Source organism: Thunnus albacares, chromosome 4 (genome assembly GCF_914725855.1).
Source record: "Thunnus albacares chromosome 4, fThuAlb1.1, whole genome shotgun sequence".
NCBI lineage: Eukaryota > Metazoa > Chordata > Actinopteri > Scombriformes > Scombridae > Thunnus > Thunnus albacares.
This window is the reverse complement of record NC_058109.1, coordinates 13,640,745-13,667,886: the sequence shown is the minus strand read 5'-3', so window position 1 is coordinate 13,667,886 and position 27,142 is coordinate 13,640,745. Positions and strand designations below refer to the sequence as shown.

The following is a 27,142-nucleotide window of genomic DNA, read 5'->3' as shown; positions in this document are numbered from 1 at the left end:
GAAGGTGATGATGCCAGAAATAAACAGTAAACAAACAGCTTTGTTCAATATAAGCATATTATACAACCCATAGGAGTGTTTAGAATGAAGAGTGTTCATTTACTGATCAATAAATTAACAGATTAGTCAGTCAACAGAAAATTAATTTACAACAATTTTGATTTGATTCATTAATCAAGCAAAAAGTGCCAAACATTATCTGGTTACAGCCTTTTATGATTGCCTGCTTTATATCACTGTAAACTGAAAATATTTAAGCCAAGAGAAATAGCGGTATTTGGTGACATTTTCACTATTTTCTAACTTGTTATAAATTGAACCAAGTAATCAGTAATGAAAATAATCATTAGTTGTAGCCCTAATTCCAATGGTAAGATATCAGTCTGTTCAAATAACTGTCCAGTAGCTAGTTATTACAGACTCAACCACTGCAATCCTAATATTTGAGCATTTAAGGCGACTTCAGTCACCCAAACTGCAGTTAAAAGAGCATATAAGGACAGACCTCCTGTACTAACTTCTGCAGTTTCCTATCTCTTCCTCCTCCTCCCTTTCTCTCTCTTGTTAAATGAAGATCAGTTAGTAAGCTGATGGATCTGCCTTTTGCTCTGGGCTTCCACTCTTCATGAGATATATATCGTCATTAATGTCAGCTGGCAGTTGGACTCTGGCCTTCGGGCTCGTGAGAAATTATCTAAAAGGAGGATTACGTAATAATTAATTTTAAATACATCTTCTACAGGTTGCTTCCTCTGGGTGATTCCTTGGGATTTAAGTCATGTATTTTCCTGTGGAGGCCACAGACCGATGCTTTTAATAAAAAAAACCCTCGGTCTGAACTGACACACTATATGCATGTCAATCACCACACAGCTCAAGTTTTAGAAAGAGGGATTTACTAGCTACTTGATCGCTCCATGGCATCAGATAGTTGTTTGCTGCATGGCTGAGTATTAGAAGTGAGGCGATGTCCTGTACTTACTGAGTCTCTGATTCACGATGTGTTGATAGAAACTGGAGATGTGCGAAAGAGGAACCTTCAGCGATGTTGGTGATGTTATCGTCAATATATGTAATAATAATACCATTTTAATAATTTGGAATATGAATCAAAATCATGAACTCAAATCACTGTTTTGAATCTGTATGTGTTATAAATGTACTGGAAGTTGGCAACCATGTAAAGTTTTTGCGAGTTTCAACTTTTTTTTTTTACTTTTCTGACTGTTGCTGTCTCTCTATTTTATGTAAAGCTCTTTAAATTATCTTGTATAAAAAAAAATGTGTTGTACAAATTAGGTTGATACGAAGCTGCCAAACTCCTGAAAGATGATTTTTATCTTGTCAAGTTATTATCTTGATATGGGTCTTATACAAGTTCTTCATCTCCTGGAAGTACAACATTAAATAATGTATTTTGGGACTTTGGGGGCTCTGTAGGTTGCCTTGTGTTACCTTGCCAGAAACGTTTAAAAATATGACCTCTCAATCAATTCTTCATAACGAAGGGAGACTGCTGTACTGAGTTTGAAAGGAGAGCCAAGTATTTTGGCTCTGTAGGTAGAGGTGGTAGACTATGCATTTACAATGACCTTGGGTGGTTGCAACTTTCCTACTATGGACTTTCTGTGTAATAGTTTGGTATTTTGCTACCAAAAGAGGTCTAAATGTTTTTGTCCAACAGGAATATATATTGCATTTTACATGGATGAGACTCAGTGATAAGAATGAAATGTCCTTGAAGGCTATTATAAACAGCAGTGTGGAAAACTAGGTTTGCTGATTTGGCCACATACTGTGTACATAAAGCACCCATTACCTAGGTTAGAGTAGATTTTGCCAGACATATGAAATGATTGCAATATAATGCCAATTCATCTACCAGTATAAGAAACCAAAACCACAGTAAACCTCAACACAGCTAAGAATAAACTTTATTTATATAGCACTTTTCTTAACAAGGTTACAAGTGTTTCACATGAAAAGAAGAAAGAATCTAATAAGAACAAACACAGGGATCAAAAAATGCCAGGGGATAATGTTAAATAAAAATATACAATGGCAAGAGTGGGATGATAAAAACCCAGCAACATTTTAAATATTCATGAACACGTTCCTTAAAAAAAGAATGTTTTAAGATATGAATTTAATTAAGAGATTTAAAAGACGCTAAAGATGTAGCAATAGGCAGAGTGTTCCACAGTCTGGGGGCTCTAACAGCAAACACCTGGTCATCTTTGGTCACCAGCCGAGATCAAGGAATAACCAACAGAGCCCCATCCACTGATCTAACGGAGCAAGGCTATTTAACGCTTTAAAAGTGATCAGTGGAATAACCTTGCAAAAGAAAAGCTGCCAATTACAAAAAAACTATCAAAGATTAAGTTTACAATCAATGCTGATACATGTCTGTACTATTCCTCTGTACACAGACGAATATCTATCACAATTAAGATGGAAAAATATTAATCAGTGGTTCTGAGTGTCAGCTGAAATGGTCTTGAGCCCTGTGAAGGGATGTATCCTGCTCACTCCCCCCCCCCCCCAATTCCAAATTTCCCAGCTGATTTGAGGATTAAATCTGAATACCTTCCAGTCACAAGTTGCTTCTCTAACCTTCAGGTTACCTTTGCCCCCAATTTGCACCACCATCAGCGAATTACATTTCTCTATAATCTCCTTTCACTACAGGAAGACTCCACAGTATCACCAGCAGTACACTAACTGCAGACTGATTCTCTGTATAACCTACATGAAGGATTTAATGCCAGACATGCTTTAACGCTAGACATCCGGTAATAGCTTATTACTGGCTCTGGTAGGAAGGGTAGCACCAAAGTATTTATAGACTTTACAGTAAAAAAAAGAAGTAAACAACTGTACTCTAACTTGTGCTAAATTGAAGAGTAAACATTGCATGTTGAAAGTAAAAGCCAAAGACTAGAATTAAACCTACAGTGCATACCACACTACTGCCAGGCTGCTGATCCAACCATGAAAGTAATTTAATTGAAAAATCCAAGAGTACTAATGCAGGATAGATACAGGATCGTGCATACTTCAACAGTGATTGCCAGGGCGGTATACAGTAAGTGACCTTTCAGCTTCATTAAAACTGACATGTTCATATCTCATGTACCAAACCATCATGCTAATAGATTGCTCCTTACAGCATTTCCCACTCTACCAATTGCAGTGCTATCTCTTTTTACTTGATGAAAGGTGGTCATTTATGCTAAGCACCTATTTAAAGTAAATGGTTGGACAAGTAGGCAAAAGACAGCCTGGTTTCTTCTTCTGGTTGACTATGACATTGGTGTCACTGTGTGATGGGGGGGTGGGGGGTGGCATTGGAGTCAAAATAACTTGGCTTTGGCACCGTAATGATGTAGATAGATTTATATTGTAGATATTTGAATCAATAAGGCATTTTGTTATTTTTGACAAGATGGCCTGTATGGTGTAAGGGATGCTTGGTGTAAGATTTTTTTCACCCTCTGCTTTGACAAACTATTAAGTTTGACCTTGGGGCCACTAAGGGAGGTGAGGGCCAACAACAGTGACAAGCGCACGGTAACCTTTTTTTTCCACCTTTATATCTTTCTATTCCTCTTGCTCTCTTCACATGCATTCATCTTTACTTCCAATTTCTCATACTGACATGAATGCCGAATAAACATCCCCGACATACTGTAGAAAACAACTGTCAATACGTCCGCCACTCCTACACAACCCTTAATCCCTGCATATTCCTTTCCCATCCCACCTTTCTTCCTCCAACTTTTCATGTCAAACATAGTTCTGCATCCTCCAGCAGGCAGCCTGTCACTCAGTTGACAGAAGGGTGGGGGTTGGCGGGGGTGGGGTGGAGCCACTGGAGCTACCAGTGACAGGTAAATGAATGGTACTGGTATATGCAACACTGACAAGCACCTCATTAGGCAATTTTGTGCTTGCAATATGTTTGTTGTGAAAATGCTCTTTTCAAAGAATTCAGCGAGATCAGCGTTTAACTTCATCAAACTTCATCAGCTTAACTGCATGTAGTGCTAATGAATACTGGGAGAAACAAAAGAAAACAATGCAAATTTAACACTAACCTTAAAATAACAAATGTGCAGAGCCACAAAAGAAAAAAAATACTTTTTATTAATAGATTTGTTATGAAGCACCGCACCTGAGCCTTGTTAACTGACAAAAATATTGCCGATAAGCTCGAGGCACCAAAATATGGTTTCATAATATTTGCCCTAAAAATCCTTGCATTAATTTTAACTTGCATGCAGTCTCATTTAACCAGAGTAAAAGACATCAAGACAAGTCAGGGAAGTTAATAAATCCCCAAATATTGTGACACTTTTCACCAGTTGTTTCATCTAAAATTCCAAATGAATAAATATGATCTCCATTGTAGCAAACCCACACACACCTAAGTACTGTAGCTCAGAAAAAAATGCGCTCCACCGAGGTCTAGAGAACCATGCTCTTCCTCGCTCTGACCAGCAGGCCTGTCTAGAGACCTGGAGCCTCGCTTCCTAGCCGCTCCTCTTAAATTTAGACATGTGAGAGTAAAGGTTGACTGCCTCCCTCCATGCTTTTCTGCAAGCTGGGGTGGGCTCCCTAAAATTACCACTCCCAGCTACATAGCTTTCATCTTTAGCCAATGACAACTGCCTGCTGTGGGCTGCGCTTCTCAGCTGTTCACATTGTGGGGTCAGCTAGCCCACAAGTTCCACCCTGTTCTTATTCTGTTTCACTCGGTTTCTTTTTGACACTTACCATTTCTTCCTTTCTTTAATGCCTCTCATTTGACCTCTTTTCCTTCTTCCATTTCATCATTAGTTTGCTCTTTGTGCCTTTGCCTCCTTTCTCTGTCTATCCCGCTGCTACACCGTTCTTCTTCCCTCCCTTCATCGCTGCCTTTGAACAACCAGCATCACAACAATGTCAAGCCAGCAGGGTGCCAGCTATGATTTTGTTTTAATAACATGCTGTCTGATTTTCAAAGCCACCCATTTCCACAGAGATGGACATTGTGTTTATGTCGTTAGGTGCTGGCTTTGTTGTTGTTGGTAGTGGTGGTAGAGGCGGTTGAACTAAAATGAACAGCTACAATGATGAGCCATCTCTGCAACATGACAATGGTGCGAGTCCACATCTATCCATCAGATCAACCCATCCATCGGCCAATGGCCAAGTGATAACTTGTCAATACATGCAGACTGCAGAGCTTTTAGCAAGTCAAGGACTTAACTTACATGCATGCATGTTCAAAAGGCAATGTGCAAACGTCTATATCAGAATGCAGATCCATTATTCACTACTCAATGCACTGCCTTGATGTTTGTTGTGATAGTGCATGTGTCACCAACCCAAGGTGAGTAACCTTCACCATGATAAGATATAAAAGACATCCTAAAGCACCTGCAGTGTAAAGTGAATATACTGTAGATGCCATAGAAATGATATGGGCTTGAACTTGTTGGAAAACAATGTTTGAGCAAAATCAAAATATTCCTTCCTAGTCAGCCTTATCGCTACACTATCAACCCCATCTTGTGTATTTACATAGCTTCCCAATGCTCAACCCTCTCAGTCTCCTTCACATTGAGATCTCCACTGAGATAGTACCCTGTTGCTGCAGGTCAAGGAAACAGGACAAGGAAAAGGCTTTTAACAGCCACTGCACAGTGCACGATACAGGTATGTAAGCTTGACTTGTAAGATATGGAGAGGTCACAACCTTTTCCCATTGAGAAGTTAGAGAAGCAATCCTGTTGTAACCATGATTTTAGCAGCCGCAGGGTCTATACATTTTCGCATCAAAGACAAGCTTAATCAGCAAAATGGATCTTTTACTCAAACACGCAGTTTATATTCTGTAGAAACAGTAATGGATTTAGTCCTGTTTCTGTTGCCCTGCTTTCACCTATATAGCACTTAATTAGTTCTCAGCCATACCTTTCAGTGACATGACAATCCTATTTCAATTACAGGTACAGTATATGCATCTAAATAACACTTTGAATAAGGCATGTCAGATATATTGCCAGCATGATTGTAGAAATAAAATAAGTTTTATAATACAAAACAACTGCAAATCGTTGCAGCTGATATACTGTGTTTTGGTTTATAAAATGGAAATGTTTCTATTAAACCTATAAAGAAAGAAAGAACACGATTGATAGTAAAGTGATGTTAATTATTGGTAGCTATCATATGACATCTAGTAAGGTTAGCTGAAACAGGTGTTTTTGAAGGAAAGAGTAGCTAACTTAACCCGTGATTTTATAATGTAGCCTACATTAACGTTTTAGCGTTATACATTTCACGTTAAGGAAATGTACGTTAAGGTAGCATTTGTCTTACCCAAAGAAAGTGCTCCGTAGCATAAAATAATATGTATTTTCCTTCTTTTCTTAACTTAACCAAGTTAGTTAGTGGTTTACAGTTTGCTAAGACTGAGACCAGTCTAAATCTACAACACAGTAGCTAGCTTATTGAGATCTCCGGTGACTCTGGGACATTGAAATGGTTCCCCGTTGAAAGTGAGGCACAGCTTGAGATAATCACAGCTGTCATTTTTTTTTTCTGTGTGCAAACAGTCATAAACAGAAATATATTAAAGTGTAAGTTAACGGCAAAAATCTAACTGGAGAAACCATCAGTAGATTTTGACGCACATTTGTTGGCTTTAACGGTTAGTTAACTGACACGTTTTCGACGTCGTTGACAGAAACTACACTCAAACTCCTGCCCACAACTTGAGTTAACTGACAGTGACTCGCCGTTTGTAGCTGTTTTGCTACTTGTTTGAAGCGGTTGTCTTACCTTTGATACTAATTCCGAGTCCTCCAACATCTTGCTTGGTAACTCGCACTGTGCGCTTCACGTTGGTGATGGTTTCTGGGACCGGGGACGAGCTCAGATTCGGGGGGTCTCCGTTGATAGCACCGGCGGGATTCGCATTGGGCTTCGCGGAATCTTCGACACCTTCTCCGGGGTTTACAGTGAGCGTGTCCTCGGTAAGTGTGGCCAACACCCGGATCCAGCGGTCCACGGTCACTCGAAGTTCCAGCAGTCCCGTTTTCTGCGCCTTCATCGCGGCAGCCATGTTCATCGCATTCCTGGAATAACTCTAGACGGGCTGGCAGTCCTGTAAAGAGATAGGGGGTGGAGGGCTGGGGTAGGAGGCACACACACACACACACACACACTCACACACACACACTGTACACAATCCCCCCTCTCTCACTCTCTCTCCCCCCCCCTTGATTTTGCCCCCCTCCAAAGAGGTTTATCCAGTTGTAAGAAGTAAAGTTAATTGAGGGTGATACGATTAGCAACGGTGTTGACACACACACTCAAAGTTCAAAGAGCTTCTTGTTGAGTCTCTCCATTAATGAACTGTGTGCGGTTGAGTCACACATAATTAAGTTTTGATTCATTTATATATTTATTTATTTTGAGTGCATTGAACCACCCGGGCTCAGATCACAGATCTAATTTGTTATGTGCCCAACAGACACAAAATCACTTCACTGATATATACAGACGTTCTGTCATGAAGAAAATAAAATCAATAGTGCTTCTAAGGCTACTGCTCTGCTTTCCCAGTAGATAGGGCTCATATCAGGCATGAAATCCACAAATCGTGTTCAGTTTAACCTCTGCTGACAGAAATAATTCTATGTGAAGTGATGGTAGCAACAGAATGATAAAGAAGCCAATTTTTTACCATGTTGCTCTGGAACTTCTCAGCATAAAACAAAGAAGAATAATTTAGACGCATTAATTCTCAAAGAAATAACCTGATTTGCCCCCCGAAAGAGCATTGAGAAGAGAAAATGAGGCCATGAAAATTCTGGGATGTGGCAACTGCCTTGTAGTTAAAGTACTTGTGGAAAATAATCCTTCCAGTCAATAACCAACAAAATCTTAAAAGGGAATTGGTGACAAGCATGGTGTTCTCTGAATGGTGGCATTGCCTTACTTCCCTCCTTTAGGTTTGAAATGAGTTGGCAGCACAGTATATGAGCACTGACAAAGCTGAATCAATACTGGCCAACAACCAGAACCAAACCTATTGTGCCAGACTGGGAATTCCATAAGGGCAAAGAAAGACTTAAAGAGGCAAAAAAAAAACTTTTCTGTATCTTCCTTCTAAAAGTTTTCAGTGGGTATCACTGTTTAGATCAATTATTTGATTCACAACAGTTACACCCATTTCATGAATGCGCACTTATGGTACTATATGGTGCTTTGGATAAAAAAATAAAAAAAGACTATCAAATGGCATCAATTTCGAGATTTTATGCTAAACAGTGGGATGCCACTATCCTTTTGTGTCCACATGATTTCCAATTTGATTTTCATTCCATTAGACTACATTTTGAATGACTTCTTTTTCCAAATGCATTTCCTTCACTACCTTCTGTCTTCCATCTATCTTTTCTATCTGTGATCTCATGTGATTTCTTACTTTAGACAAGCTCTGGTGGTTGTAGTTATCCTAGAAAGAAAGATGGACTTATCCATTATTAAATTATGCAGTGGTAAGACAATAAATAGTAATGCTATCTAGCTGTAACCTTTAGTTTTGTCTTTGAATAATCCATATTCCAATGCACCACTGGAAATAATATGGAAAATGCTGTCAAATATATGTTTGAGACAGTAGTACTAAGCTATGACCATGCCATTTGGTCTTGACCCTGAGTCCAACTCCACATGACTAAGTATTGCACTGTCTTGGTGACTCAGCAGAGGTGCACTTTTATTGAGTAGACATTAAGAACATGCGTCACTTAAACAAGCTGATGAAGCAGTCCACATTCCCTATGCTCTATTGCATCTGCAAGTAATCTGCCACCACTCAGCTGTGTGTGTGTGTGTGTGTGTGTGGCAGCCTGTGTTGCATTTGCTTCACAGCAGGTGAAATAGCAAAGGAGTTCCTGCACCCAATTTTAGAAAACCCTGGTTTCTTCTGGGTGGGCTGGTGAGGGGTGATTGCTCCTTTAATGAAAACAAGTTTGGAACATTGACTGAAAAATGCTCGACCCATACAGATAATGCTCATCTGTTAATGAAACTTCCAAAAGCGGCTCAGCAGAAAGATTATACAATAACCTTAGCTGCACCATTAAATTAGAAATAGTTGTAATGTCTTACGGGTAGAAGCTTTATTTCCTATAACTTAATTTCATGCAACCATTGAACATAATGCACATGCAACAAACTGAATATTCTGCTCAACGCAGGCTTTTTGAAAGGTACATTGCCAGTCTTCTGTCTCCCCCTAGTGATTAAATGGCTCCATTACATTAAGACAGGCAGACCCTGGTGGCAGGCCAGGGCACCTTTTTGAATTTGACAGATATCTGACAGGGAATATTCAATACTTTTTACCCTTGTTTGTTTTAAAGACATTGAGCAGCATTTCCAATTATTCTGTGATGCCAGTTAAAGACAAAAACTAGTCAAAAACATATAAGCATAAAAGAGCACAACATTTATGACAAGATATCAGCATCATTTGACTATTTTTGCTCTCAAATAAGACCAAGCAGACTGAATATAATCTTTCTGACCTTGTTAAGGCAGACATATTCTTCACAGATTGATAATAATATATGCCATACCATATATGGATCAATCTCTTGAGCATAAGATTAAAGATACAATCACTGTGCCATCCACTAACTCTACACCAGCGCAATCTGTCCTAGGATTAAATGCACCACAGTTATTAAGTTCATATCCAACCATATGTCCAGTAAAGTGCTGTGTATTAGTACTCACTTCATGTAGGTTATTAAGAAATACTGACTTTGAAAACATTGTTTTTACTCAAGGAAAGATGGCAAAGAAGTTTTTTGATTGAAGAAATCTTGTTTTGATCAACAAATGTTTTCACTTGCACACAGTGACAGATCTCAGTTGTCCAGATGGTATGATGAGAGAGAAATTTTTATCTAAGCCTAGATTTTAAAGAAAACATTTACTAGGAACCGCTCAAGCCACTATGATTATAGTCTTAATCAACAAGAGCAATGTGTATGTAATAGGACATTATGCACGTGTGTAATGTACTTATAAACAAACCATTTTTTACAAATGGTTGATTTAAGTAGTTAGTTTAATTTATTTTAAAGGCATAAATGAACAAATAAATAAACATTCAAAATTAATCTAGATTCAAATGTGATGCTGAACATCATCTAGCAGTTTCTAGCAGCTTCCATTGTTCAATAAAAACTGTACATTACCTGCCTAGCCTGCTAAAGAGCCAGATATTTCCTCAGGAGAAAAAAAAACAAACAAAACTCTACAAAGATGGAGACTCCAAATAAATGCTACCATTGCTATGTGTCTGAATATGAAAGTAGGTCAGTGTTTGCTAACATGTTAGCCATTACAAATTCTTAAGGTGATAATATATCAGGTTTGTGTCTGTCAGCATGTTGTGGAGTTCTTGTGCCCCCTAGTGGCCATTAAATTTATTCATCGTTATGGACACGACAAATAATTTAGGCTATATACAGTTTTTTGATGTCTTCCCATAAACTTTCACCTATGCTTGCACTGTTGTACAGCTCTTTGTTCAGACAGACACTCGGATGTAGTACTTAGCACATGTGTTGAACAACACATATAAAGAGCTCAGCAGCAATGAATGAGGGGCTTCAATGACAGTGCTTGACTTAAGCAGTGTGTCTACATAATGATGTTTAGCATTATGACAAAGTGTTTGACCATCTGACCTCTTGTCTATACATCTGTCAGTCTATGCCTTTGTGTGGTGAGTGGCAGGTGGCCAGCCTATCTTTCACAGTACCAAGCCTTCATATTTTTTCAAAGCTTCAGTGAATGGGACAACAGGATTTGTAAGGATCGCCCACACACAAAAGAATAGATGTCCTCTCACAGAAAACACATTTGTAGTTTGGAGTTGATGTAGTCGTGCATAGTACGGAAAAGTTGCTCGTCCTATGGAAGCATATGCATAGTGCCGCCCTTAAGTATGTGGACAGTGACACGGTTTCTATTGTTGTGGCTCTACTCCAGCAGCTTTGACTTGAGATGAAACAATGACTGAGGTTTAAGTCCTGACTTTTGGCTTAAAGTGTGTTTGTGGGTGTTCACATCTATATCAGATGAACACTATGGGGCTTTCAGCCCTTAATACACATTTTCACCCAATCTCCTTTCACTGTTCACCCAATATGGATGTAAACACCCTCAAATTACACTAAAACTAAAATCTGCTCTTTAATAATCTCATAGCCATGTTTTTTTTAATGTCAGACCCAATTGTATTGTGGGGTATAGATCAAAAACAACAAATAATCTGTCATTGTCAAAGTGTTAAACATTTGCAATACATTCTAACAGGGGTATTGCACAAAATACATCTGCCATAGAATGTAAAAACATGAAGCAGAAGTTCCGAAAAAACATTATTTCAAGATAGAATATATTTTCATTGTGTGATTGATTGATTGATTTGTATCTGTTTTATTTATGGAGATATAAAGGGAGAATTTAATGATTACAGGTTTGTGCAATATGTGTATATTTAATATAAATATTAATATGGTCAATAAAATCAAGTGAAATGAAATGTTTAGAAAATTGTTAGGGTATACAAACATTAATGTACTCGCTTTTTGTCACACACACACTCACACAATCACACAATTAAACGCACTACAACCCCCCACTTACCATCCCCAGACCCCTGGTTCAATCAGCCACATATATGCATGTCTCAACTCCCCAAAGACAGTGGACAGTTGGGGTGTCCTGCTGATTAATTTCAACCTCCCCCCAGTTTCCCTCTGCCTCCTCCTGCTCCTGCCATCCTCCAGCCATCTCTGCATCCCTCCATCCATCCCTCCCCTACTCTGCTAAGGGCAACAGCTCCAGAGGTCTACCATATGGGCCAGTGTCTGAGCGGCTGACTGCCTTCCTCCCTGCAGCTTGCATGTGTGTGTGTGTGTGTGCGCGTGTGTGTGTGTGTGTGCATGAGTCAAGCCTGTGCTGACTGTTAGCCTGCCCCACCTGTTCCTCTGAAACAACAGACCAGACCTCTCTTCTACAGGCTGTCCAGGACAGATAGATGAACTGATCATGAGCAAAAAAAGAAAAATAGATTAGTGTGAGTGAGATGAAGATAGATATGCAGATATGACAGCAGGATTTTGATAAGACTTAAGTCTAAAGTAACAGACGTGATGATTGTGGAGTTTTACAGTAATCCATCTGAGCGGTTATATTGGTAAGTGCCTGCCAAGCCATTAGAGAAGTATCTGGATATGTGGTCAAAATGAGCAGAGAGGGTAAAAAGTGATCAGAAATGGGGCAAAAAACAAATAGTAAGAAACACAGATGGATAGACCACAGCAGACAAACAGATGAGCAGACAATAATAGATTTTAAAATATGGACTAATTTATTCTCAAAATATGAATGACAGACTGTGCAGTGAACAGACTGTGGTAGACAGACACACCACACTGCTCCCTGAACACCCGAGGACACAGGATAATAATGAATCAGAACTTGGGGTGATAATGAGAGGTCAAACAGAAGAATAAGTCCCAGGCTTGTACACCTGTGGCCCACCTTCTGCCATCTAAACCGCCTAGCGACCTTTTTTCTTTTTAACCCCACATTCAGTTACTCTCATTATAACCTACTGAATAATGTAAAGGTATATATGCATGAGGGATCCAAGCGGAGTAGAGGAGACAGGATCTACATAATAGGGCTATCTCTCTCTCCATCTGGTCGTATGTTTATAATCTTCCCCTCCTCCTTCTTAATGTAGATCTAACTGTTTGTCTGACAGACCCAATGCCCCATCACCCTCATCAACCCCCCCCCAACAATTTATCTCATTGTAATAACTGTTATTTTGTGCAATGAACGCTGTGCTTGTGCGTCTCTGTGAATATGTGTGTTTTTTTTTATTCTCTATCTGTGCATTTCAGTGTCCATTTGTATGAGCTGATGCAAGCACTTTGGAGCCTCGGGAGAATTAACCAGGCGTCTGCCACCTGACCCCGTTGACTCCGACCATCCTGGGCTCAGCTGATACGCGTGCCGTGTGGCCCTGACATGAGGAAGACAAAAAAGCAGGAGGAGTGGGAGGAGGCCTGAGGACAGAAGGACCAGCAGGCAATGAATGATTATGATGACTAGGGCCATCTTTCTGGCCTCAGCCCCCCCAGCAGAAACCCTGGCCTTGGCTCTGGCTCTGGCTCTCACATGGACTAGTGATCTGGCTCGGGTCGGCATGGGTCGGTGTGGGTGAAGTGTCACCACCAGGCAGGGTCTGGCCTGTCAGCTGTTGGGGATGACAGGAGGGGAGGAGAGGAACGGAGAGGAAAGGCGAGGAGAGATGTAGATTATAAAGGAATGGGGAGATTTATAATAAGTGAGGACTGAGGAGAATCATGAAGAGACAATTGGTGAGCAGAGTGAAGTCATGAAAAGCCAACCGGGAGAGAAGAGATAATATTGGAAGGAGCAGACTGAGACAATGGCTAAAAGAGAACAGGTTTTGTGGAGGTGTTATATCTGCCAGGCCTTATGCAACCTACAGAGCTCACACAGATGGCACGACTGCTGAGAAAGTAGGGTAAACAGTCCCAGCTAATGACTTGCCCCCTCTTGACTCAGTACAGTGAAGTGAAAGAGCAAATAATTGGAGAAAGCGTTTCCTCATAGGGATTAAGAATGTGTCAGGTCAACCACTGTACAGTGGAGAGGGTAAGTGATCAGGGTAAATGTGCTTAATGTGTGGGCTCATATATTCACGGCATCTTTTCACAGTGCTGTTGGCACTGTCAGATCACTCCAAGGCAGTGATTACTTAAGGGGTAGGCAGTTGCATTTGAGGCTGAGGATACATGTGTGGGGTCAGGATGGGGGGAAGACCTGCATGTTCTTCACAGCATAGCCTGAGAGAAATGCAAAGAGATGGTACATGGAAAAGAGAAAGATAAAAAGGTGTATTGGTCATCTTGCTCATATTGAGCATTCACAAATCTCACATTCTCAAACAACAGCCTCTCTTACTGCACAGTAACATCGGAAAGTGGTACAACAAACTTCATTCATTTTACTTTGTCTCTATGAGTGATTACATTGAAATTAATTGGTCTAGAATTTTGTTTTTATGAATGTAGATCTGACTGAGCCTCAACAATGAAATGGCTCATTTTGATTCAATGGTTCAATCCTTATGAGGAAGTAGCTGTTTTTACCCGATTTCAAGGATTTTCCATATAAACAAGACATCTTCTATTGTCTTGAAAGGAATTTTAAATTAAAATTTGCAAATCATTTGATTTGCATGGTGAGAACTGTTCCTGAGTTAATGTTAATAGGTTAATGGGAGAGGGTTACAGCTTGTAGAAAGCTATAACTCAGTACATTCAGACAGTCATTCAGTCAGCCAGTAGGTCAGGTCAGCTGATTTGCTGTGTAACAGTCCTGCTGGTGTGATTAAAGGGGCTGTGACAAAGACGCTGAAAGGCGATGAAGGGGGGCAGTGGCCAGCTGTCACACAGAGGGACCATAATGACCACGGCAAATCCCACCACCGTCTGAGCCTGTTTCTTCTTTGACTTCAGCCTCCTGCTAACTGACTAGTCATCTCTTTGTTAACCTGTCACATAGCTGGTTGACAAGATGAGTTAGATAGGACGTTGTTGTCACAATCAAAGGTTTAGTCTGGATTGATTCATTGTATGGGTAAATCACTGAATACATACTAGATTTAGATTACACTTATTGCTAGAGTTACATGTTGAAATAATAAAAGAATGTGCCATGACAGAGAAATCATTAGTTATTTGAAATAAGAATGTGTCTGCAATGAAGACCTGTGGTAGTTCATGCATTCACAGAAGTCATTAAAAGTCACATATTCCATACAGTGTAGTACACAGTAACTTAATTCCCACCACCTCCACAGCCTTCTCCTGCATCAGCCATTAGATTCATGTTAAATCACCATGTTTTCCATTCAATAAATGTTATGTTCATTTGACTGTTTTGTATCCCAAGCTCTGCAGGGAGCTTTTTGTGCTCAGTGACTATGTAATGCCAGCACAGTGCCAAAATAGAATGTGAATGTTATTGATGTTAGAAAGTTATTGTTGCAAAATTAATTAAAACCTTGATAAAAAGTTTCTTGACTGAACTGTAACATAATAAAGGTGATTCAATATGTCACAGTAACATTGTCCTCTTCACTTTATTGTGTCTGGTGTTCCATTTACTGTGTGCACCTGCTGTCAGCTATGTGGGTGGTGGATATTTGGAGCTAGACAGTTTGCCCCCATCCATTAAGACAGTAGGCCTAGAAATAGTTTCTTATTAGTACTAATTGTTGCCAGTGACACCGGTTGACCTTGAATTTATTTCATTTTCTCCCAAGTAAATTGTATCTAACACTTCTTCTTCTATATCTTCTTTTCTTAATATTTCTCTTGATATGATATTCATGCCTCTTCTGTGGATTGTGCCTTCACATTATTGCTTGATTAACAAATCAAAAATGTATTCTCTGACAGTGTCCTCAGTCACTTTTTTTGATGTAGTTTATCTTTAGCCTTTTAATGAATTGCAAGATAATGAAGCAGGGATAAACCGCTCAACAAAGTAACTGACACCTAGCCCATTCATTTTGGTGGCTACATATTATTTTAATGACATTGATAAGAAACAGACTGCGAGTCACAAAATAACATCCCTACAGGAAAACAATATTTTAATTTGAAAAGAAAAAAATTGTAACCTTCTCATACTGTAGATTCATTTATTGGTTATCCAATAAAATTTGAGTATGTGAAACTCTCAGTCTCTCAATACTAGCTTATGGTGAATAAATAACTTTAAAACATGGACTTGATCAAGTGTTGTTAGAAAAATCATCAGATCTTTTCTGTTTCTTTCATTGTTTGTGAAAACCGCACAGTCAGCAACGTGTGACTCGCTCCTGACACTGACACAGCAAGCGGTGACTCTTTGCTTCTGGGTCCCCAAACTGTAGCACCCCCTGATCCTTTGCTCCACGTCAGAACAATTAGTGGCCCCTTGGCCCCTCGCTTTACACATAAAGGGGGGAAAACCTGTGTTCCCGACACACATAGTCGGTAGCTGATGGGTTTCTATGCTCTTCCATAGCAGGAGCATTAGGTAATGACTCCTGCCTGCCACGGTGGACCTTAATTTGTTATTGTAGCAGAGCAGCTGTGCAGCATGCTGCAGAGAGCAGGTGGCAGCCTGGCAGGAGTGGAGGATGGGGGCTGGAGGGGAGGAAAGTAGGGGGTGGTGGACAGGAGCGTGTGGCATATGTGGGTGGGTGTAGGGGGGGGGGGGGGGGGGGGGGGGGGGGGGTTGTATGTGTGTGTGTGTGTGTGTGTGTGTGTGTGTGTGTATGTGTGTGTGTGTGTGTGTGTGTGTTGGGGGTGCTATGGCTCACAGCTCTCTCAGCCAGCATCCAAATATTATGCTTGTAAAGAAGAATGACAGAGAGAGACTCTGGATGGGGTCCAGATACAGTCTGACATTCTAGGTTTTTGTGTCTGGAGAGTTCTGGCTTGGTGTCATGAGGCTCAACAGATGACACAGTGAATATTCAACATTTATTTTTAACCTCATACATGTTTATTTTGTTCACCCGTTTCAATTACAACAAAAAATTAATCAATTATGGTGGTCATTTATCAAGTACAATCAATCATTTTTGTTTGACCAGGCTCCCACTATCCTTCCTTGTTTCAATGACAATTTGTGGAGGCATTCCAGGCTGTAGACTTCGGCTATGAAAAACAAAATCAATACACCAACAAGTCGAGGTCATAAACGACTTTGCTCAAGGCAATGGAAGTGTGTCTGCTGTGAGGATTATGTGAGCTGAGCTTTGGTGTCCTATTGTTGCCGCTCCGAGTTAATCATTACTGAGACACCGTTTCCCTGCTGTAACGGAGCGTTACTGGCTTTCTGGTTAAATGCTTACAATTAGTACCGCCCACTCAAATATTTTCTGTTGCGCTAGATTTTCGATATTTGATGCCTCTTGTTGAACGGGATCGATCGTCTCCTGCAGTCTCTTTTTTTCAGTCTGTTTTAGTGATGTAAAGGTGCTTTTAAAGTGTTTACATTCTGTAGAGACCCTGCCGAACAGAAATCGAAGGACTTGAACTTTACAAGACTGATCGAAATATCATCATTCTGCCAAGGAGGAGGGAAAAAAAAATTAAAAAACGAGGAGCATGGTCGGAATGCCGAGTGCTTTAAACTGTAAGTAGATTTTAACTTATGTTTAACATAATGAGTGAAAAGAAGCGTCACACCTGAGTTACCTGACATTATTTATCCACAGGTATGTATAGATTTGCACCTGCACACTATGATGCAGACCCGTAACAAATGCTCCATATGTCCTTATGGTCTCATTTTTATGTTTTACATAATGAGGGAGCAGAATCTCAGCTGAAGAGGCTGCCTTTGCCAGGTAATGAAAATATAGGAAAATTAGGCTCTCTACATAATTTGATATGGACAGAAAAGAAAACCACTCCATTATTTTCAGATTCCTCCCCCACAGAGAGGGAGAAGTATTCAGAAAAGACGTTTGAATGTGTTACTTCAGATCATATCAAATCATTTTAATGACCAAACAAAAACCCAGTCATCCCTTTGTCTGCTGAGATCTTACGCTCATTAGGGTCCATTAAAGAGTGAGAATAAACTATGCATAACACATACTCTATTGGATGCATTATCCCTTATATAGCCCCCACAAGACAGCTATTATGCTCCCATTTGATTGAATAGCAGCTTTTCGGTCTATGTGTCTTTTCAGTGGAGGATTTGGAGTCCTTAATCCACCAGGCAAAGTTTTTTTTTCTCTTTCCACCATCTGGAGTTTACAGCTTTTCAAGACAAAAACACCAGGCGGTGTGAAACCAGGCTGGAGCTGCTGCTTGATGCCAAGCGGAGGTTTTTCCCTCTGTGCCTGCGGTTTATGCCTGCTTTACATCAGGGGTCAATAGTACAGTCCTGTACTGCCAGCAGGGTCAGCAGGGCCTGAGGGCATGACTGTAGGCTCTCATGTGTCACTGTGACTCCCCCGAGGACTCCAATTGGTCTCCCTTTTCACCACAGAGTAACAAATAATCGCATGACAAAGACATGACTGTAATGGTGATGTTGTGGTGGTGACGATAATGATGATGATGATGGTGTTACAGTGGCCACCAGGGAGCAGCAGAGTGTGTACTGTAATATGAAACTATAAACATGATGGATTCAGGGTTTTAGAGTTATCCCTGTTTTGGAAAATTTGGTTCCAACTACAACACACACAAAAAAATAAAATACGCGTATTCTTCTGTTTTACCATAATTGTTGTTTCGTTGTAGTAATTTGATGTTATGCAGAAAGCTAAATAGCCTTCTGGGAAGCTGGGGATGCTGTGTGTACACTCAGAGAAAATGTGTTAAAGAGCATGTAGGCTCAACATCGCTCACACTAGTCAATCATTTCCATACTCTCTTGATTCAATTAGCTCTACTTGAAAACATGTGGATAATTTGGAAGCCCCGATAATTTTCCCTTATGCCTTTTCCCTTCTTTTCTTTGGGGTGGGTTACAGAGTCAGATTCCAATCCTCTGACATTAAAAGGGGAAATAAACGACAAAGGGGCCCTGCAGGTTTGCATTAGAGACCTAATTGGTTTTGGCTTGAGTCGGCTGTTAGTGTTGCCAGACGTGGGCCCTTTGTGTTTTGCCATGTGGGAGAATTTGCCTATGCTGGAGGTAGAAAGAGGTGCCTGCAGATCTTTTCTGAGTCACCCCTCCAATGGTTCTAGTCTCTGTAGGCTGTTTGTATTCATGTGTTTGTGTCTGAGAATGAGTCTGTGTTTGTGTTGTAGGTATATATATTGTGCACATTGGTACATCAAGTTTGCATGCTTTTTGTCTGTTTTCTGTGTTCTGCAAGTGCTTGTTTCTGTGTGTTTGTATGTGTCATGAATGGGGTTGGCTGTGTTTTTGCACAATGCGTGTGCTTGGGTGTGTGTTTGTGTGTGTCAGGCTGTGAGCCCAGTATCCCTCTCTCTCCCTCTGGTCTCTGCGTGGGTCTTTTCCACCAGCACTACCACCTGTTAGTGTTTTACTCGGGCCCCAGGGCTACAATGACTGCAGAAACTTCCAGATTTGCTCATCAGGCCCATCAGATCGGCTCCCTTACCTCAAATCTGGCTCCCATTTCCTATCACAGGACCAATCTGAGCTGGATTCCCTGGTGCAGTTAGCTGAGTCAAGATGCTGTGCAGTGGAATTGATTTGAGTTGAGCAGAGTTTGATTAATGACTCATGAGTGGCGACATTTTATTCAGTGCGCTGTTCCGCTGGATCACACTTAAGTGTTTGCAAAGTGTGGTTTCAGTGGGAAAAGAGATGTATAAAGACTGAATTTATGGGGTCATTTTGTTGCCCAGTGCTCCAAATGTGAGAACCACAACAAAGAATCTGATATCGTCTGTTTAAGTAATAATATTTGATGAAATGACAATTTAACCAGACTTTAATTGCATTTGTCACATATCTACTGTTAAGGATCACATGCTGTGAAAATTGTAGTCAAAGATTTAAATGAACCCTAATTGTAATGAAACGTTTACTACCCAATGAAAATAATTCATCTCTGCAGCCTATTATCAAGTTCCCTTGTGTTGAATCCCAAACCACTGCAAACAGCATCATCAGTCTTTTCACGCAGATAGGATTTGTCATGTTCTGTGTTTCGTGAGACCTCTGAGCTCTCAGTCCCGAGGTCTGTTTCCAATTCAGCACACTGTGTTCCCCTGTCTATTACTTCAGACAGTGTGGCAACCTGAAGCAAAGCTTAAAAAAAAAAGAAAGACAGGAGTGACCGAACAGTTAAAGGGGAAAAAAACAGTGACAGAAGAGAGTAGAAAGGGATTAACTGTCAGAGAGAATGTGAGGCTAATTGAAGCCAGTTTTGCACAGCTGTTTCTTGTTGCTGTGCGGCACTGCACGGAGCGGCTGGGAGGATAGGATCCAGATGTGATCTTGCGCCGAGGATCACCCGCCAATAACAATCCTCAGAAATACCAGCCGTATAGGAGACGAGGGCTATTAGAGTGTCCGTGCTTGCCTACCCCTGACAAAACATCACTTCTCCGCATCTGAAAGATAACCCAGGCCTGTGCTTTTCCCTCTTGATTGCAGGTCTCAGCTCGGCTCCCGAGCGTTGTTAACACTGTCATTTTGTTATATTGCCAGCCACTGCCATGACCTCTGTATTCAGGTGTCACAAGGCAGCGTAAACATCGCTTTGACACATTTGACTATTCCAAAAGGCGGCTCGCAGCGTTTCAGAATGGTTTAGCATATTTGTCATATGGCTTTTGAAACATTCAACCAAAAAGGATTAAAGCTTCTTTTGTGTGTTCATCTGTTAAAAGTGTTTCATTTAAATCATCATGGAAACAAATATCCTTTATCAGGTTGGCGGGATGCAGGGCCCATGATTGTGCGCAGGCATTTATTCACTCTTCTACTTTAAGTGGAGAGACACTGGCTGGGAACAAGGAGGCCCAGTCACTGGGAGAATCGGAGTGGTCAAGTGAAAGGAACTTATCGCCATATTATGCTTTTTTAATGCCCCTGTCCCCTTGTTCGCAGTCCTCATGCCTTTCACCCCCCTTCCATCATTTCCCACTTGGCTCAGACAAAGAGGAGTTAGCATTGGTTCCCCCTTTTCTCCACGCCTTCCAGGGTTACTTCAACGCTTCTTTCTCACCTCCTGTTTCTGTCTCACATTCGGACTCCCTCCGTCCATCCTTCTTTGTTCCCTCTTCTTCCTTCCCTCCATCCTCTCCCTGCCTCTGAGTCACTGTTCCTTTTCTGTCTCCATTTGTCTACCCATATCCTTCTCTCTATCCCCACCAGTCTGTCTTGGCCACCATGCTGTCCAACTGCAGCTGGCCTGTCATCGCCCAGAGGAAAGCTGACATCCAGCTGCATTTGAGTTTTTATTGAGGACTGTATTCTCTGTATGAGAAGTCTCACTTCATGGTTTGATATACTTATCAAACCATGAAGTGAGACTTCTCACATAGAGAATAGAATATAATAACACACTTTTATTGCTGTATTCATTTCCATTTTTTTCCTACACATTTTATTTTTTTTTATCACATGTTTTTGCTGAAGATTTTATAAGATGTCACTCACTGCTTACTGTGTCAGTGTTTCTGTATTTTGAAGAGACACTCAACACAATGTTTTATAGCATTACTATCATCAATTATCAGCTGAAACACATGTTATGCTTACTATTGTTCCAACAGCAAGCATATCCAGCAATGTCTCTGACCCAAATAATCACTGCCTCACATCCTGACAAGACAATGATAAAGATAATGTGTGGCCTTGGCACACACACACACACACACACACACACAGTGAATGTGACAGAGGATCTTAGTCTAAGCCAATCTCACTCCCGAGCTCTTCTCTCCACGTGTCAGTCGTGAGATTTATGACTTTTGTCAAGTTCACCTCATCTGTCCCTTCTCTGATTTCACTCCTGCTGGGCCTTCTGCTGTCAGAGAACAGGACCTGCTCTCTTGCTACACACACACATAAACGTGCATAACATTCTGTCTGCTCTTGCTCCAAGGGTGGAATGTGTTCTGGGTGCTGTTGTTTATGTGTCTTGTCCTCAGCTGGTGTCTCTGCTTGTTGTCTTTGCTTGTTTGTCCTAGCAGAGAACTGTAGCAAGATGTCATACTTGTGGTAGGTTCACAAAGTAACAACAAAGCAGGTGCTGCCACGGTGCCCTGTTGTTCCGTTTGTAGGAGAGATTTTCATGATTTGGTCTGCAAAACTTAAGAAGACACAATGGGAGAGACAGGAAGAGGTTTAGTTTGGATTGTTATGTCTTGAAATGAAAAAGAACCAGAACATGTAAAACTGTAAATACACCCCCTTCTCCATTTCACACTCACACACGCACACACACACACACACACACACACACACACACACACACACACACAAACACACAGACTGAGGATTGTATTGCAACATTGACAAGTCCAAACATCCCTGAGGCTTAATGCCAACACATGCCTGTGTATGTGTGTGTGTGACCAAAGCCAGCCGTTATCTTCTCTCAGCTTTAATTGAGCCCTTCAGAAATCCCCAAAACTATTACACGCACACACGAACACACACAGGGAGTAAAGCCTGGAGGCTCTATCTCTGCCTGGCCAGGTGTTCCCGGCTCCGCTGCCAGATGAACCACCTGCAAATCACAGGTGTGGCAATCGCCAGGGAAGAGAACAACACAGCTGCTCCTTCAGCCTTGGGGAAAGAAAAAAAGTAAGATGGAATGGAATGGTTTATAATCAACTGCTGGTAGCAGGAAGCTCCACACATCAGGCATAAGTACACATAGTATAAAGTAACATTAAATTGTAGGTGGTGTTGTCATTGCCTGCTTTTCAGTGAACACAACTTTCCCTTTCTTATTTGCTAGTTAAGTGCATTGAATTGGAGCAGCTCAGTGTTGGTTTTGACAAGAGTGGGAGTTTTTGACACTGCATGTAAGTATATTTATTATTGTTATTATATTGAAAATAGAAAGCAATATTAATGGTAATGTCTTACATTACTTTTTTTCTGGCTCCTCTCTTTCAAGGGTAATTTTATTGCACCCACTAATCACTAAATCAGATATAATCTGTTCTACTACAAGTGGTATTTGTTTTTATGATAACATTTTCATTTTATCATAAAAACAAAGGGAATTTTTTAGTTCTGTCAGTATAGATTGTTTTGCTTCATACTTTTTGTCCATGACTGTGATACATTACTATGATAACTAAGATACATTAAAGGCGCACCATGCCAATTTTACACATGCAGTTCAGTTTACACCTCATGAGGAGTACTACTTAGCCTGTAAAAACAACCGGATGATGTCCTCTGTGGCTCTTGAGGGAGTTGTCCAAAGTTTAAAAAATATCCCAGATGATGTCATCAGGGTTATTTCGGCTTGGTCTTAAAGCTGGAGTGTGGGACTTTTGTCTCCCCCCTCTGGCAGTGAGAGTAAAGGGGGCGCTCAACTGTGATTGCCTGACACAGGAATGCAGCACGCTCTCATGTGCACCCCGAATGACAGGGACGCAGAGAAGGCTGGTTAAAATGGATTTGTTTTGACGGTCCAACGGCCCAAAAATTTATTTTTTGACAGTCCACCGGCCCACTGGGATTTGTCCCAGTACTCCCGATGACCAGTACACCACGGGCCGTAACCTCCTGTTGCGGCTGTAAAACGGTGGATAAATTGTTTTGAGTGTCACAAAACCCCCACAAAATGACTTGTTCCACTGTCAGAATTTGATCCATTTGGTCCGTTAACAGTTGGAAAGTCTAGGAAAGCTGGACGATTAATGGCCAGATGACCAACATGGGAATGTTGCACCCAACATGAGATTTAAAAACTCAGATACTGGGAAATACAGAGAGATTTATCTGACAGTGATAGACTTAATCAGCATTGTGTGAACTCATTTGGCAAGAGCCTGAATGTAACGGACATTTATTTATATGTAAAAGTTCTGCACTGCAGGTTTAACCCTAAAATTCTTATCAGTCTGCATTACAACCTAGAAATGTGGGGGATCACAAGAATTGGGCATTAAGGAGGAATGGAGGATCTAATGAAAGACACAGTTATGGTGCATTATGAGGAATGTAGGATCCAGTGTTCTAGTTAGTCTCTGTTACTTTGACTTTGACCATTCTTTCTTAAATTTGAGCATTTTCCCACCAGTGTTGTGACTTTTGCCCCACTATTGATATCAATTATTTGGCTTTTAATTCATGTTTACACTTAAAATGATTCATTAAACCGCCAGTACAAAATTTTCTTATTATCTAATTATGCTTTTTATAACTTAATTATCTAATATCCTAACACTGGGGAAAAAATGAACATGTTACAGTACAGTTACAGCATAAAGGTTTCACTTTGTCTTTACGATGTGACAACCGTTACAAAGACCTATAAATGATGTGATTGATACATTTCAGATTTTAGCCCTAATTAAGGGTTTCCTTTAAAAAAAGGTGCCAATGTCACAAATCGTATACTGGCCAGCTGTGAACAAAAGAATGCCTCTTGTACTGAGAGGAATGTCCAATGCACGAAGAAGTGCGTAGACTTGCTCACTGTATGTGTTAGGTCTGTGTGTGGGCCTGTCCACGTGTTAGAGAGCCCACGCTCTTTTAACACACAACTTCTCCCAAACATGGAGTTGTTTATGAGAGCTATTCATGTTTATGTGCCGACAATTGGGGTAAGGCTAGCAACACGGAGCAAGTTTTGGTCCATGGTATCATTTTCCAATTAGCAAAATTGCTGCATTTAAGGTTTTAACTATAAGTGCCATAGATGGATATCCCTGACAGCATATCTGGTACATAAGTTAAACAAGAGAGCGGCTGGAGAGACTGCGAAAAGTGCGTGGTTGTTGAATATCGTTTAAGGGGAGTTATTGGTGAGAAGGGTTTGGCGTCTGGCTACGCACTTGGCCTCCCTGTGTGGAAACTTTCGGAAGATGCAGCCAAGTGAGCGTGTGACCCACCGCTCATAAATTTTAAGCACACATGCAGCCACTCTCTCAGTCTGTCTCTCTCATACCAGCATACAAGCACTTTTCTCACTCACTTTCCCCTTTCACTCATAAACACACACTCGTGCATGCATTTCTCTCTCTCTCTATCATACCCGCACTTCTTATATTTACTCATCTCTTATTTGTCTCTGTCTTGTATTTGCACACATACGCACACGTTGCACCCGTAGAGCAGCCGTGTGTCTCCCCTCTGTGTGCAGAGTGTAATAGGAGATCTGAGGGTTTTCTGTGGGTGAGTAGGCGGGTCAGGCCTTACTTAAACTAATGGCTCCCAGCAGTGTTGAATAGCCAGACACACTGGAGCCGAGGCCTGAGGTTTTGGAATGCCACTGCCGGCTCAATGCCTGCCTTTCATCGGCACCGCGAGTGAAGGAGAGAAAGAGAGAGAGTATGAGAGAGAGAAAATAAGAGAAAGGAGGGGGAGGAGAGAGAGAGAGCAAAATGCGGGGCCCATTTGTTATGGGTGATATGAGGATGTCTGAAAAGGAGGGCACAATGGTCGTGGAATGGAAGGACAGGGGGGGGGCAAGGGTGGGTTGGTGGACTGTGGGGAAAGAGAGGAGGGGAGAGGCGTGTTCAGGCTAGTGGGATGTCAGGAGGGGGTAAAGTACCAGGCAGTGGTTGTTTTGTGTCAGGGCACTGTGGGACCCCCCTGACCAGCCACCCATTTGTTTTCAATGTCTTTGGGATGAGCTGTGAACGAGCCACAAGGGAATCAATGTTTTGAACTGAGACCATCTACAAACTAATGCAGATGATTTTAAACGTTTTTCCTTCTTTTTGGTCTTTCATCCAAATGAATTCAGCATTTTTTTACCAACAAAAACATATGTTTTCTCAAAAAAAGGTCTCCACGGTAGATACAATTGACAATACCAGCACTTCATAAGTAAAAACGGGTTCTCCGTGCATCTTCCAGCAATATGCAGCTGAATCAGGTGCTTCTCAGATCAGGGACAGCAAACGTTAGTCTGTTTGCTCTATTAAAGGCTGCACATGGCTGACATACTTCTGCCTGTCCGCAATGTTAAAGGTATGCTGTGAAGTTTTTGACCACTGGTGTTGCTATGGAGCAATGATTTGACAAGTTTGGTTTTTTTTGTATTTCAGCATTCATATGAGGATGCGAATGCACTTAGTGCTTTTAGTGGCAGTAATGCGCCAAGAAATGTAGCAATGCACCAGAAAAAGACAGAGGAGAAGACAATGACAGCTAGCTGATGAAACAATACAGGTTGTAAAATATTCAAAATACTGACTTTGTAAATATTTTATTCAAAATTCACTGCAGGCGCAGGACATTAGCTCTATTAAAGCTTCTATCTTTCACACCAACAACAACACACTGTCCTCAGAACCAGCTGTCCTCACATTATTTAATAATTAGTTGAATAAATTAAATTGACAAAAGTAGTTTGCTCCATGAGAAGTATGCTGGAATAAAACAGCATTATTTTTATTTATTGATTCATTTCATTGTAGACAAAATTTCACTACATGTAGACAAGACATGTGACTCAAATGGTTGCTTCTCTAAATGTGCTGGAAAAAAGGACCATCAGTGGCATCAGAATCAGTTGGGACTAATACATTTATAGAAATGGAGATATATCTGTTCTGTGACGTCAAAATTGTCAGCAGCACTTCAAAAGTAGTTAGCGATGTGGATTGCCCCTAAGAGGCAAACTTTCTGTTGTCTCCAACACTGTCTTTCTGTTTATATTTTAAGGTAGATGACAAGGGTGTAAAAAATAATTTGATGGAATGCTATATATGCTACTTGCTAGCCAAGTCAAATGATAAATCCTGAGCTGTCACTCAGATGCAGTCAATCAAACTTTAAAGTTGTGAAGTCTGACCACAGATGAAGATATCTCAATACAACATCCACATTTGGCTATATTTAAGTGCATTGTGAGTGATAACAGGAAGAGGCACAGAATAAGAATCTTTGCCCTCAAAGCTAAGAAGAGTAAACTTTGTCATCTGGCATGTTTGTAAAATTGTTTATCCATTCAGCCACACCCCTTACCAGAACCATTTTGTGGTTTTCCAACTACTATTTAACTAGAAGTGGAGAAAGAAGAATAGATTTGAATGTTTTTTTTCTATTTCTTTGGTATTTAAAGCTGTTGGAAGTAGAAGTAAAAGTGAGTGTATGTGTGTGTATGTATGGGAGGGTGATGTTCTGGGAATCTCTTCCCTCCAGTGCCATCCTTCGATACCAGAACAAACACATATAGTAATATGTTTTTATTCACATGACCTTTCATTTATCTGATCCTGCAGAAGCAAAGAGAAAAAAGCCTCTCCCCCTCACTTTACCCTTAATTATTACCGAGAAGCATCTTGTTTAATCTCTGTTTTTTTTTTTTGTTTTTTTT

At 40.7% G+C, this 27,142-nt stretch overlaps 2 protein-coding genes and 1 long non-coding RNA gene across 8 annotated transcripts in view; 2 read left to right on the top strand and 1 right to left on the bottom strand.

Annotated features, from left to right (window-relative positions):
- The window catches only part of snta1 (syntrophin, alpha 1), a 36,388-nt gene extending 29,162 nt beyond the window's left edge, over nucleotides 1-7,226 (bottom strand). Inside the window, exon 1 of the mRNA XM_044348888.1 lies at nucleotides 6,832-7,226. Within this exon, the coding sequence (XP_044204823.1) occupies nucleotides 6,832-7,120 (289 nt within the window). The 5' untranslated portion in view covers nucleotides 7,121-7,226. The remainder of the gene's footprint in view (nucleotides 1-6,831) is intronic.
- LOC122980659 lies at nucleotides 7,093-15,249 on the top strand. The gene is made up of 2 exons (XR_006403065.1): nucleotides 7,093-7,186; nucleotides 12,996-15,249. It is a non-coding gene; the product is annotated as an uncharacterized LOC122980659 (long non-coding RNA).
- Nucleotides 15,250-17,063: 1,814 nt separating this feature from the next.
- cbfa2t2 (CBFA2/RUNX1 partner transcriptional co-repressor 2) overlaps nucleotides 17,064-27,142 on the top strand; it is a 39,712-nt gene continuing 29,633 nt past the window's right edge. For 2 of the 6 annotated variants that reach the window (XM_044349571.1, XM_044349568.1), the window contains exons 1-2: nucleotides 22,424-22,503; nucleotides 22,595-22,661. Coding sequence is in view for 1 of the 6 variants with exons in the window: in XM_044349566.1 (XP_044205501.1) it covers nucleotides 17,292-17,319 (28 nt within the window). In the remaining 5 variants the exon portion in view is untranslated. Of the gene's footprint in view, nucleotides 17,320-22,094; nucleotides 22,662-27,142 lie in introns of those variants that run through there. The other 4 variants (XM_044349573.1, XM_044349566.1, XM_044349572.1 and 1 more) reach the window with 4 other exon arrangements.